At 40.6% G+C, this 13,651-nt stretch overlaps 1 protein-coding gene across 4 annotated transcripts in view; it reads right to left on the reverse strand.

The window, feature by feature from the left end:
• The window catches only part of SORCS1 (sortilin related VPS10 domain containing receptor 1), a 293,578-nt gene that overhangs the window by 198,335 nt on the left and 81,592 nt on the right, over positions 1-13,651 (reverse strand). For all 4 annotated transcript variants that reach the window (XM_061372634.1, XM_061372633.1, XM_061372636.1 and 1 more), the window contains exon 2: positions 6,758-6,825. In XM_061372634.1, coding sequence (XP_061228618.1) covers positions 6,758-6,825 — 68 coding nt within the window. The remainder of the gene's footprint in view (positions 1-6,757; positions 6,826-13,651) is intronic.

Here is a 13,651-nt window from a genome sequence, read left to right on the forward strand (position 1 = left end):
TCTTCTAATTTGCAGAATAAGCATGACAAACTGCTTTAAATACTGTATGTCCATAAAGTGGCATGAACATTGTGCATCTGTTATTTACAGTATATGGATAATATATGTCAGCATTAATATTCATTATCTTGATTTACATGGTTTTTCATGCAGAAAATGGATTGGGGTTCTATTTTATTTACTTGATAACACTCATACATTTCGTGACTGCAACAGAGAATTCATTTTTAATATGCTTAATAAATTTGCATTGTCATTAATGCTGTATATTTTACCCACACAGACCAGAAAATGTGGAGCACATTACTAAATCCTCAACCAAATCTAATACCATCAAATATCAGGGTATGATTCTTAAGCCACATCAAAGCAGAACTTATTTGAGATTGATTAACAACACCACATTATGCCACAAAATGCAAGGGTTATACTGGCCCTCGTTCTTCAGGAAAGGTAAGAATGTAGTAAAACTCAGTGACATTTAAGTTTCCTGCTAAACTTGGACCTCTTTCAGCATCTGATGTGGTTTGTTTCCTAGGTAGGTCTTTTTTGGTTTATTTTCTTCTTCAGGTGTTTTTTTTCTTAACTTGGTTGGTTGTTTTAGCCTCCCCAGTTTTACTGGAGCTCTTTCTGATAGCAAGACAAATTCCCAGGAAACTTTGGCAACCAACTGAAAGAGTTGACTGTGCTAGAAGGTTTTATTACTGTTAGTCACATGGGTAAAATGAGCCCTCTCATGTAAAAAACTTATACCTATAGAAACTGTGAGGTCCCGTTGGGTCCTGATCTGAATAGAATGTCCCATCACACAAGAAAAAGGCTGCACTCAGCTCCACACTCCATCAGCGCATGAAATCCATGTTCTAAACCTGCTTCCAGTGCAAGCAGATCTCCTGCTGCGATCAAACCGTAAAAAGATACTGCTTCCTACGTGAACAGCTGAGTGTGCAAACTCATTCTTTCCCTCTCCCTCAGGTACCCTCCAGCATCTATATACGCAGCAGCCAGTAGTTCATATGTTTGCAGGATTGAAAATAAAAAGAAAGTAAAATAAAAGACAAAAGGAAATGCCATTGTTACGATTTCACTAAATGCCCATAGGAGATAATGTAGCACCATTTATCAAGCTCTGATACTCAGTTAAGAAAAGCGACTTACACTGAGCAACTGAAACACCATATTTATAGATAAAAGCATTTCAAACAGTCCTTTTCAAATTCCACTTTCCCACAAAACTGCTGGTTAAAATGTGCTTAATGAGAGTTTCGTTCCCCTCACTTTGTCAGTTCCTCTCATGTGGATTTGTGTCTCCTACCTACTTCAGCTAAAAGACCTTAATCTGCTGTTGCAGAGCACACTGTGTCACTAAGCCACACGTTATGACCTTATTAATGTGGCTCAGCAGGTAGAAAATAAATGTGAATTGAGAACAGCCCATCTGCCGAACAGAAGTAAGAAGCCAGGATAAAACTTGCAGGAGAATAATGAATACAATAACAGACATACCCTGGAAATTTCCCTCAAAGGAAGTAAGCAAATACTGACAATATATCAAGTCTCTTGTTGCATTCTCTTTAAGTCTAGAGAAGAAAAACTCCACAAACACAACAATACTGAAGATGACATGAGCGGCTATAGCTTCGATCTGTAGAGAGGGCATTCTTACATAGAAGGAGCCAGAAAAAATGCATGCAGAAACCTAAATATGTGAGACTTCAAAACTTCTGTAGTATTTATAACCATATACTCACAGCCAAGGCTTTTCAAACAATAGAGTTCAAAGGAGAGAAAGATGTCAAACTGATCATATGGCTAATACTGCAAGGTTGTATTCAGATATGGTCCTCAATCTACACTTACTTCTCTCCCTGAGGCTTTTATCCCTAGAGCAGCTACAAGAGAAAAGAACACATGCCTGTGGTGCCATAGTTGTGTTTCATTATCTAACATACTACTGCAAACCCATCAATGGTGATTATGGGACTACCCAATACACAGACTTAGACCTTAGTACCAAGTACTGTGGTCTGACTTAGCCCAGTATCTCATCTTCAGCAGTGGCTGAAAGTGAAAGAGGATAAGAACACAGTGAAAGAGGATAAGAACACAGTAAGGACAGCAAATTCTGCATTTCATCAAACAAGGTTATTCCTATACCGAGAGGTAGCGACACTCTGAAGGTTCGGATTCTTCCCTGGCATATGTACCCAATTGCCCTTCTTGAAGGGACAGAGTTGCAAGACGATGTGAAGTAGTGGTGTTGGAAGGTGGGAATGAATAAAAGTGGTGGAGGGGTTAAAGTACTAGTTCAAGGTTAAACAAAAAAGCCATGAAAAAGCTAGAAACCGAGCCTTGGAGTTCTGAGAATTTTTATCTTGATGTGACATTTGTAATATTTATCACCAGTCAATCCTCAAAATACTGTAGATGCCAGTTAGCTAAATCCATTCATTCTAAGCTCTCTGGGGGAGGTGGGGGGAAGGAGGAGGAAGGCAGTTATTATCATCCTCTGCTTCCTTGCTTTACATATGGGAAGTTAAAACTAGATCTATATAAGGCACAGGTAATTTTTGGAGTCCTTGAGATTTCTTTATGGCATATGTGCTAAAGTTTCTTTATTGCAGAAACCAGGAGCAGTGAAGGACCAGCTGGAAGTGTTAAGCACTCCTGAACCAGGGAGCTCAGAGTTCAGACACAGTGCTGGAGAGTTGGATTATCATCAATAACTTCCAGAACTAACACAACAACAGAACATGATTTAAAATGTAAATGCTCTCAAACCAAACAAACTCCACATCTTCCTACTTTCTGGCTGAAAAGCAAAACTTAATTATTGCTATTTTTACAGAAAGTTCCATGAAATTACTCATTCCTGACCAAACAGAGAGTTATAAGAAAGCAGAGGTGAATGGCAGCACTCATTACTTGTCAGCCTCTCAAGGTCCTAAGGGAAGGTGTTCTGCATGCACATCTTTCCAGAGCATCATATTTACACAAACAGAAAGATAGATTAGTCCTCCCCCACAGCTGTCTGCAGTTCCTGGATACCACAGTCACTATTCTGACATTTGTATTTATCAGGAATGTAAGCTTATCTTACTCTAGTGGTAAAAACCATCTAACTCTTACAGCTTAATCCTCTTTGTGATCTGAGAGATACCTAGGAGAGGAAGAGAAATTCAGTACACTCAGTTAATTGCTCAGTGACAGATAATCTTTTCTCCTCCATTTTCTTTCTCTTCTATAAAAAGAACAACAAAAATTTAAGAAAAAGCCCTCAACTAAAACTGTAAAAATAGCCTGCTGAGAGGATAACAGCATAATTAAAGTCAGGCCCAGCCTGATGCAAAACCTCATTTGCCTTGCACAGAAGCAGCAGCTCACTTGCCATCCAAAGCTCAGTGAGCACAGAGCCTTCGCACTGTAGAAGGTTGCATAGATTCTCCCTGTCTCTTTTCTCTTTCTGTAGTTCATCCCTTCATGTCTGTTGCCAGTGGTCTCTTAATTCATTGGTAGTTCTAGAAGGAAGATCTCCATCCATTAATGCTGCAGCCAGTTGTAGTTAAACTGGCTGAAAAATTGCAAAGAAATGCCATCTGAGCAGGTAGTAGTGTGTTTATAAAGAAGACAGACTTGTATCTTGTAGGTGACGGCATAGCTGTGATATAGATGGTTACAGTCCCAGCAGCCACAAGACTGCTTAAATCACCCAACTACACCTTCAAATGACAGACATGCTTAGAACCAGCTATAGCATAAATGACTCAAGCCTATGACATGCTTCTAAAGAACCCCCCATAATCCATCAACCTTTTGAATATGTACTCGGCACAGGAGGCAAAAGTGGTATTTCTTTTTCATATATTCAAGGCAGGTATTTCAGTTGTAGGTATCTGCAGAACAACCTGTCTTTCTCCTCTATCCTTCAGAAACAAGCCTCTTGTCATAAGAGAGAGTTCAGAGCATGAGATCATGCTTTCTTCCATTCCCCAGAATCAAACCTAGAGGCATGTAATAAATTAAAGTGCAAGATATGTTTCTCCCCTTCTCTCAATTCTATTTTTTCTATCCTTTTCAAACAAGCAGGAAGATTTAAATTAACATGTCACTTAAGCAGCCAGGAGGAGCAACAGCTAATAACCTGTCAGGTGCATTGAATGACAAGATATGCCCATCTTCTCATTTCTTTCCATCACACTAAGAACAGAGAAGCTGTCCCAGGATCTTCACAGGGATATTTATTAGTGACCTGAAGGCATGCCTGAATGGTGAGTGGGGATCTTACAGCAGAGCCAGACTCGGGACAGAGCACAGTCACTTAAGGCTTACGTAAGGCAACAGGATCAAGGAATGACAATGAAGTGCACTAGCAGCTTTCAGACCAGTCATGAGCACTGAAGAGCCCATCAAGAATAATGGAGCATGGCAAAGACAAATGGGTTTATTTTAGCTCTCCTGGTTCTCCTTCAACATTTCCCAGTCCCATTTGCCCAGGGATTCTAGATAGTTGGCCATGCAACCATAATCAAGTCCTGACGTGATGTTCACCAAGTAAGTAAAGCTGATGGGGTCAAAGTACGACAAATGGTTTCTCAAATAATCGACAGAATTCCTTGCTGTAAGATGTCACAGGTCCTAAAGATTTCAACACACTCCAAGAGATATTGGCTCATGGGGTATTAATCCCCTGCTGTGTACCAGAACTAAAAGATTATTCAGACCTTGAGAGACCTTAAACTGAAGGTTTGAGGAAGGACCCTCAACTTTGACCATGAGAATGAATGCTAGGAGAATACTAGGAGGAAGTGTCATATATAATTGTGTTCACATATTCTTTCTTTGACTACTTTTTGGTAACAGGATACTGGGCTAGACAAAATAATCAGGCTATTCCTATGTTATTAATCACATTCTGACATTAGGACTGTATAAAGTCCAGAACAGTGCATTACACCCACTAGCTTTAGGACTGCTATGCTGCCAAGGACCCAGCTTCTGGTACATCCTCTAGTGACATCCCTAACCCCTTATCTTTTAATTCAGGTAAAATTTACGACATTGTGGCATGCTTCACTGAAACTAGCTCTGAAACAAGACAACAGCATCAAGTTATCAGCACAATTTTGTGCCCATATTCATATACCTTACAAGAAACATGTTTTCCACCCTGATCTGTCTTCTGTTTTCAGTCCTAAACAAATATCTCAACACATCACATGAGTAATATAGTACATCAGCACTGTCAGCAATGGGTAAGGAGGTGTCTCCACATGCTGAAATGCCATTTCTTCCTCAGGGACTGATGAAACAGAGATAAATATTTCACAGGGTAATAAGGGTAAGGGAAAAAAAAAAAAAAAAAAACCCAAACAAAACCCAAGTGTATTTCACATTTATGAGCCCCCTTCAGAAAAACATTGCCAAAGCCACAGTCCTGTAAACCCTTTGTTATGGTGTATATACCATAGTAAAGACAAAGGCAGTAGAAAAACCTACCATTTTTGATGGTAGGACCATTAATATTTGTTTTATTTTAGGGTCATTTTTGATGTCTAGCCATAGCAGCGATGTGCATGAAATGGAAAGATCTGATTTTCCCCCTATAGGAGGATAAGAAACCATTTATCCAACCACACAAAATACTAATACTTCTGAGTTTTCTGGCTGCTGTTGTGGGGGGGCACCACATTTATTTTTCTTTTCTTGGTTTGGTCTTTTTTGTTTGTTTGGCTTTTTATATTTCTTGAGGTCAGTGGGTACAACACTAGCTCAAGTTTGGAATATACTTCATGTCAAATCCCTCCTCTGTCATTCTCTTAAACCCCTGACCAGTTCCATGAACAGAAAGATTATTTGTTTTACTTCTGACCAAAAATCCTTCCCTGGAAACAAAAAAAAACTTTCCTAAACAACCTTACCAAAGCAAGTTCATCCTAACAAGAAGTTAGCTAACTAACAAGAAGTTTTAGTTTCAAACACCCGAAGTTTTCCTGTATCAAGATGGCAGCCTGTCCACCTCCATACAAAACTACTATTTCCCTCCAAAGTTTCACAGATGGAACCACTAGAAAACCTGTTTTATCCCTTACAGTTCATGAAAGTACTACTAGGGACATGTGAAGTAAACACCCGTTAGATCCATTTGTCAGAAAGATGAAAACAAGCCCCATCTGTTCTCATTGAATCCAAATAAAAGCCTGAAGGAATTGACCATAGCCCAGCTCTTTCCTTTGGTTCACAGAGTGCATTACATGTTTTGAAATCATGAAAGTATCATGGCATTCTCTATAAATCAGTTTAGTAATCAACATCACACAAATGGAAATCAATTATCTGGTACTAGTACTATCAATTCTGAATAAACAGACATTGAATACTCACTCACAAGTATTCCCCTAGTCTTAGTAGCCCAGAGTCTTCTTAAGGATCATCTGGACAACAGTCATAAGACTCATTATAAAAAAGGACTTAAAGCCATTGAATTCTCCTAAAAATAAATGAATTGCTTGATTTGATTTTGAATAAAAAGGAAAAGGGGAAATCAAATGATGGCCCATTCATGAAATACATTATCTAGCTGAAATAAGACAAACTTCAGCCTCTTTGTCCTTGAGTATGGAAGAAGTAAGAGAGAGGGGATTTAGCTACAAACCTTCTGGCACATTATTAAAAATCCAATTAAATTCAATAAAAGAATGGTATCAGGCTCTTCCTATTTAAGTAAGGTGGTAATTATTAACTCAATTTATCTTCATACCTCCAAAGAGAGCTCTCTGTGATGCTTCCCAGGTTGTAGTCATACAGCTTTGTCAGGATTAGAATCACCTGAAGGCAGAAAAAGAAATCATGGTTAGTCTCAAACAATTACAATCTCATAGAACTGAAATGACCCCAGGGAGAGTTTACGATTCCTTTAATGGGTGCTTAACATAATTGAATGAATTGTTAAAACCATTTGCCTAAACTGACATGGGAAGTATTTGCAAAGATGTAGTTGAGCCAATCAGACCTTTTCTTGCTCAGATCCTCTGCATGATATCGCCAACAGGTTCTTCCCTTAGCCCCAGGAGGCAGAGTGCAGTGGAAAGGAGCTGACATGCTAGACAGTGTTTCAGGATACAAGATGAGATCTGCTGTATGCAGTAGAAATAGTGATTACTTTCTGCTCTGTTTCACAAGTACTGAAACTGCTGATCTTTTTCACAGCTCTGGTGTGCAGATAACCCACATATCTGTCTCCAGTCAAACTCTTTTTGGTTGTAGCAGATGATGTAACAGAGGCCATCGCCAGTTTTTGCCTATAAGACTCAGACTGGACACCAGGAAAAAAAATCTCTGTAAGGAAAACAGTTCAACACTGGGATAAGACTACCCAGAACATCTGTAAAGCCCCCATCCTTGAAAGTAGATCTAATATATATTATATGTATTAATATATATCAAATAATACAATATATAGACCTAATTATTGTAATATATATTATATAATACATATAGACCTAATACTATAATATATAGAGAGACCTAATCTGTAGTTGATGATAACCCTGCTTTCAGTAAGAGGTTGAACTGAAGACCTCCAAACTTCCCTAACCAGTGACGTTTCTACGGCTTCAGTGAAAAGTTTTACAATTAGTCCTCATGAAAAGTGTTTGCACATTTAGGAGTTCTATAAGCTCTTTTGATAAACAGCTTTTCCCTCCTGCCAAAACAGACTCTTCTAGAATAAAATTACCTTACCAGAGGAAGGGAAGCAATTTTAGCAAAAAGAATTTCCAGAAAACGTTTAAACCTGCTCTTTTGTTAATGTCTTAAAAAATAATTCCTGACTTTCAAGGTGACGGGCTTCCGACGTTTGGGAAAAACTACTAGACCATTACTATTGCTACTAATTTATTTTGCATTTCTCCCTGCCTGATCACTGTATATCTTACCCTCGTCTCTATCCCATTAAAACCACAGTAAAAGTGCAACACTTCTCACCTGATGAAACCCATGATCTATATATCTTTTATTATTTTCAGCCTGAATTCCTAAGAAATAAGGCTCACAGATATATCCCCCTGCTCCCTTGACAACATTGCCAACCGCAACCAATTTGGCAGAGAAACAAGGGACTGGAGAAAATTCAATCCCTGTGCAAGCTGGCACCAGCATGGCAGAGGAATAGCCACGTGGCTGCTTGCACTGGGGTATAGGAACAGAACTCACAACTACCATTTCCAAAGCCAAAAGCTATCCTACCTTTTACACACCAATAGCCCTGAACCAGCCACACCAGGACCTGTCTTTCAAATTATGCTCAGCATATGAGACAGAGCAGAAAAAGCTTGGGAATGTGGGAGCTGAGAACATAAGTAAGCACGTAGTTACTGCATTAGAGGAAGGTATAGGGGATAGAGCACACACATCTGACAGACATCTGTTTCAGCAGCACAACTGTGTTAAATCACTCACAGCATGGGGAGAGGCTGCCCAAAGCATTTCCTATCTGCATGAACACAAGTTACATGCAGCTGATAGGGGAGATGGGAAAAGCACGACAAAAAAGAGTGCTTTACCAGGGCCAAGCATCACCAGAAGAAAAGCAGCCTCTCTTATTATCTGTTCCCATTTTAGTCTTTACGTCTAAAATAAGAGACTCATCCTGCTATCCACAAATAACTGGCTTCAAACTCAGGCTGTGAAAATGCAAACCCCATCAGGCAGAAGACAAGGCAGGAAGCAAACACCCTGACTTTGCTTCTCAGGGACACTGCACAAATGAACCCACAACGAAATTAAAACTGTAGAAGAGCATCCTCAGGGATGAGCCCAAAGACCACAGTTGCCTGCAGCCTGCCCCACTCTCCGGCTGGGCATGGGACAAGCCCTTGCTGCAAGGCTTAACCCTGCTGCCCCTGAGGTGCATGGGGGGCCTGGCCATGGCGGTGCAGGGGGCAGCCCTGAGGCTCCCTGAGCAATGACCAGAAGCCTGCCCCACAGCTCTCAACTCGTCCATGATGCCCCAGTGTGTTCCCAGGTCCTGATTTCCTCAGTAGCCCACTTACCTTTGCCCCTGCCAGTCATGCCCCATGTCCCCACAGTGGCAAGCCACCTCCAGGTTCCCTGGACACCCCCATTTCCCCCAGCAACACCCACTCTGTGGCAACCAGGGCAATGCAGTAACCCCAATCCTCCAAGTGTTCTGCCCCCCTGAAATAGCCCCTGCTTGCGAGACAACATGCAACCCCTGCTACAAAGAGGGTGGGCTCACACAGCAGCCATGAGCCCTTCCCTCTCTACTGCTCCCCAGGTCACCCTGACATAGAATAGTTTGGGTTGGAAGGGACCTTTAAAGGCCATCTAGTCCAAACCCCTGCAATGAGCAAGGACATCATCTAGATCAGGTTGCCCAGAACCGCATCCAACCTATTCTAGTAGAATCATAGAATACTTTGGGTTGGAAAAGACCTTAAGATCATCAAGTTCCAACCCCCCTGCCATGAGCAGGGACACCTCACTCTAAACCATATTACCCAAGGCCTCGTCCAACCTGGCCTTGAACACTGCCAGGGATGGAGCATTCACAACCTTCCTGGGCAACCTATTCCAGTGTCTCACCACCCTAACAGGAAAGAATTTCCTCCTTATATCCAATCTAAACTTCCCCTGTTTAAGTTTTAACCCATTACCCCTTGTCCTACCACTACAGTCCCTAATGAAGAGTCCCTCCCCAGCATCCTTGTAGGCCCCCTTCAGATACTGGAAGGCTGCTATGAGGTCTCCACACAGCCTTCTCTTCTCCAGGCTGAACAGCCCCAGCTTTTTACCACCTCCACTTTAAAGATTTTTTTTCCCCTCACATCCAGTCTGAATCTCCCCTCTTTTAGTTTAAAACCATTACCCCATAACCTATCACAACAGGCCCTGCTAAAAAGTCTTTCCCCATCTTTCTTACAGGTCCCTTTTAAGAATTAAAGGTCTCCCTGGAGTCTTCTCCTCTCCAGGTTTAACAATCCCAACTCTCCCAACGGTTCCTCATAGAAGATGCGTTCCATCTGTCTGACATAGATATCCCCTGCGCTCCCTAAAACGCACAATCCCACGGCTGTCCCGAAGGTGCTTCTTTCTAGCCTGGAGGGTCCCTCTTTGAAGAGGCGGACAACGTGCAAAGCGCCAGCCACCTGCTGAGACATCAGATGGCAGAGCTGCAGTGGGCACATATGCTTCACGAAGGCTTGTGCCAATTAGGGCTTTAGAAGTGCTAAATTTCAATCTCCACCCTCCCAGGAATGCTTATCAGTGACAGCAGGGCAGCTGTCTGCTCCAGATACAGAGCTGTGTCACTGCCATCCCTCACAGCACCCCCTGAATGGGTCTGTAAATCCTTTACTTAAAAAAAATAAAGTTTACATGGGGAGAAAAAGGAAGGGGAAAGGGTGTGCACATAAACCCCTTCTGAATAACAACTCTCCCAATCAAAGGTAGCAGTGAATTCAATAAGGTTCAGTGCCAGCCTGCATGGAGGCCTGCTTGGAGACATCATATGGAAGTTGCACATACCCTTGGCTTTGAGCCTCCTTTAGATCTACAAAGCAACTGGACAGTTACTTACATTTTTCTCCAAGTCTTCTGTTCTCTTGGCCCTCTTCTCTGCTTACCAGAGGAACCAGAGATGTCAATAACTAAGTAATATTTCCCCTAATGAATACTTTGACATCTGGTAGGTTTAGAGGCAGACCTGAAGATAACAGGCATAGAAATTGGGAAGAGTAAATAGGAAAAAACAGTGGGTTGGTTTTTTTCTCCCATTCTTTGCCACTGGCTGATGTAACATCACAGAAGATCATACAAAAATCAAGAAACATTTTCCCCATATGTAAACCCCATGAATTAGAATCAGGCTAATTTTTATGGACTACTAAGATTCACGGTGTGTAATTACTGATGCCAAACAGACTGAGAGTAATTTTTCACAAATTACTCAGATTTTTTTATTTTTTTTTCAAATAAGGAAAATAACAAATCTCAAAACTTCCATGAAAGAGAAATCCATTGGGAATTTTAACATCCTTGTTTGAGGGGAAAAAAAGAAAATGTAATTGATATCCCCAAAAGAACATGAAAAGACAAAAAATTGAAAGTGCCAATAAGGGAAATCAAAATATTTCACTTCCAGAGAGCTGAAATGTCTTTCTTGTTCCTTTTAATTCCCTCAGAAGTTTCATTAAAGCCCACACAATCTTAAAGTGCTGTAGTCGTCTTGGAATTTACGGGGAGAAAGAACCCAGCTGCATTCCATCACACTTTTTGATGTAGCTCTAACAATCCTTCTGCAGAGGTATCCCTGGACCAATCCAAATATATATATATGTCAGTTGCAGACTAGCTACATCTAGAGCCATAAATAATACCACTATACCCTCTCTACGTAGTAAATTTAGGATAAAATCTTAGCATTCAACACTTCCATGCAAATATTTGACACCATGCTAAAGCATACTTGTGCACAAGTTTGTTGGGTAATAGCTCAGATATCTCCACTTGGTGCAGATACCCTATTTCCAAAACACAAAAGGGCTTTTCTATAGGAAGCTCTCTCATTTTTACAGACATATATATCAGCTCACAAACATCTTCAAGCCTGTCTAGTTTCAGCAGTCTCCTTGTGTCATTCACTGTGTTTCAAACACTAGCAACAGATCTCCTCAAACATGCATGTGCAAAACAAACAAGTCACTGGGCAGAAAATGAGTTATTTCTGCCCCAGAGTTCAGTATTCTCTTTTCCCCTTTGTAATGATATTTGAATAACCTATGCAAGTCAATGATTTTGGTTCTATTTACTTTTTCAGAAAACATATTTCTTCTTTGCTGTTCTCATTTCTGTGTTATTTAGCCTGCAAAGGTTAGTTCATGTTTAAGATTGTTTCTTTTCCTTTATTTTTTTCCTCTCTGTGGCTGTCACTGCATAGTATGAAGGAACTTAATGAACAGAGACATGCATATTATGTTGTTCTAAATGTCAGAATAGGGGCTGTGAAGAAGCACAGTAATGAAATGAAAAACACTGTCTCGCCTTTATTTCTCAAACAGAAGAACACAAATTTTTAAAGGTGTTGCCTACAACTTCTATGGCTCTGATTTTTACAGTGTTAGCTTACACTGACCTAAACCTCTGCCAGGAAGATCGGTCCTAAGGGAATCCCTTAGCGGCTTGCATGAAATCCGCTCACATTACTTGTGCACAGACTGCTCTTTGCTCAACAGTTCGTTGCAACCATTTGAAATAATAAATAGATAAAATATTTCTAACACCTGACTGCAAACCACTTAGAGCAGCTTTGTGAATCAATCTGAGATTCGGTTTCTTCTGTAGACTGTTACTGCAGTGATCAGACATCTCTCTGATCATCAAAATCCCAGGAAAAAAAAAAAAAGTATGATTTCCGTGCTGCTTCCCCTGCCCTACAACCCTGCAGCCCACTGAAAGCTTTCAGGATGCCATTGTGTCCTGACTTCTTACACAACACCATGGACTATTATGTCTCAAGCCTTAAGAGCATATCAATTTCCAGCATAGGATAACTTAGGGTCTTCATGAACTCCAACATTAGTGCTGAATTGATAGAAAGCCTCTCGTTTCATTCATGTGCCAGCTACACACTCAACACTATGACCTCATCTTCAGGATGTGCCACAATTTGAGAAAGAGGTGTCACAACAGTCTTCCCTCCCTGGTGGGAGACAACAGTCTTCACTCCCCACCCATGCAAGGAGTATGCAACACAAATACATCCAGAGCTCCTGGGACTCAACACACTGCATGTGCAGTTTGCTTGCTCCGTTGTTATAATCTGCAAATGTTTAGGCATTGGGACTGTCTCACAGAGGCACACAACACAAGCAGTCTTCAATATAACAATATTTTGCTAATAAGTTATTATAATAAATATAGCCTTGTAAAAAAATGGTAATGCTGTAGCTATCCTTTACAAGACTCTCCTGATAAAACTGTCACATTGCCTTCTAATTGGGAAGAGAGAAACAAATATCCAGCCACAATCAAGACAGTTTAAGTACACCTCAATGTGCAGTGATCCATGAATCCCTTATTAAACTCTAGAGATCCCTTCCATTGCCTACTTACCAGGAGCATAAGTCAATAACAAAGAAGCACTAAATTAAGTTTTCACAAGCCTATTGGTCTCCTATAATTGAGCAGGAAGCCAAAGGACTTTCTTATGCATTATGCGATAATAAACCATGTTTCATGAGCTAAACTGCAGTGTTTGAGAGTATCCGCCATTCAATCAACCACTACAAATAATTGGGCAACACCTATCTGTTCCCTTCTTCATCTATACCTTCCCAGCCCAGCACAGAACCTTAGAATTGGGAAAAACCGGAATTGACACAACCAGAACTGAGGAATATTCTCAGTGAGCTGTTTGGTGAGGCATCTCTCTGAGGAAATGTTTTCAAATAAATTCAAAAATAAATCTGAATAATTCATGACAGAGTTTTACAGGCTGCTCATGAATAGAAAAAGACGATCTCAAGAGAACTCATTGTTTGGGGCAAATTACTTGTACAAACCTTGTTCTTTGTATTATTATTATTTAGCAATTTTATACCAGTCAGCAAGTATCAGGGTCTCTAACAGCTAT

Source organism: Neopsephotus bourkii, unplaced genomic scaffold (assembly GCF_033783945.1).
Source record: "Neopsephotus bourkii isolate Nb327-2 ecotype Australia unplaced genomic scaffold, CSIRO-AGI_Nbou_v1 NB_1615, whole genome shotgun sequence".
Taxonomy (NCBI): domain Eukaryota; kingdom Metazoa; phylum Chordata; class Aves; order Psittaciformes; family Psittacidae; genus Neopsephotus; species Neopsephotus bourkii.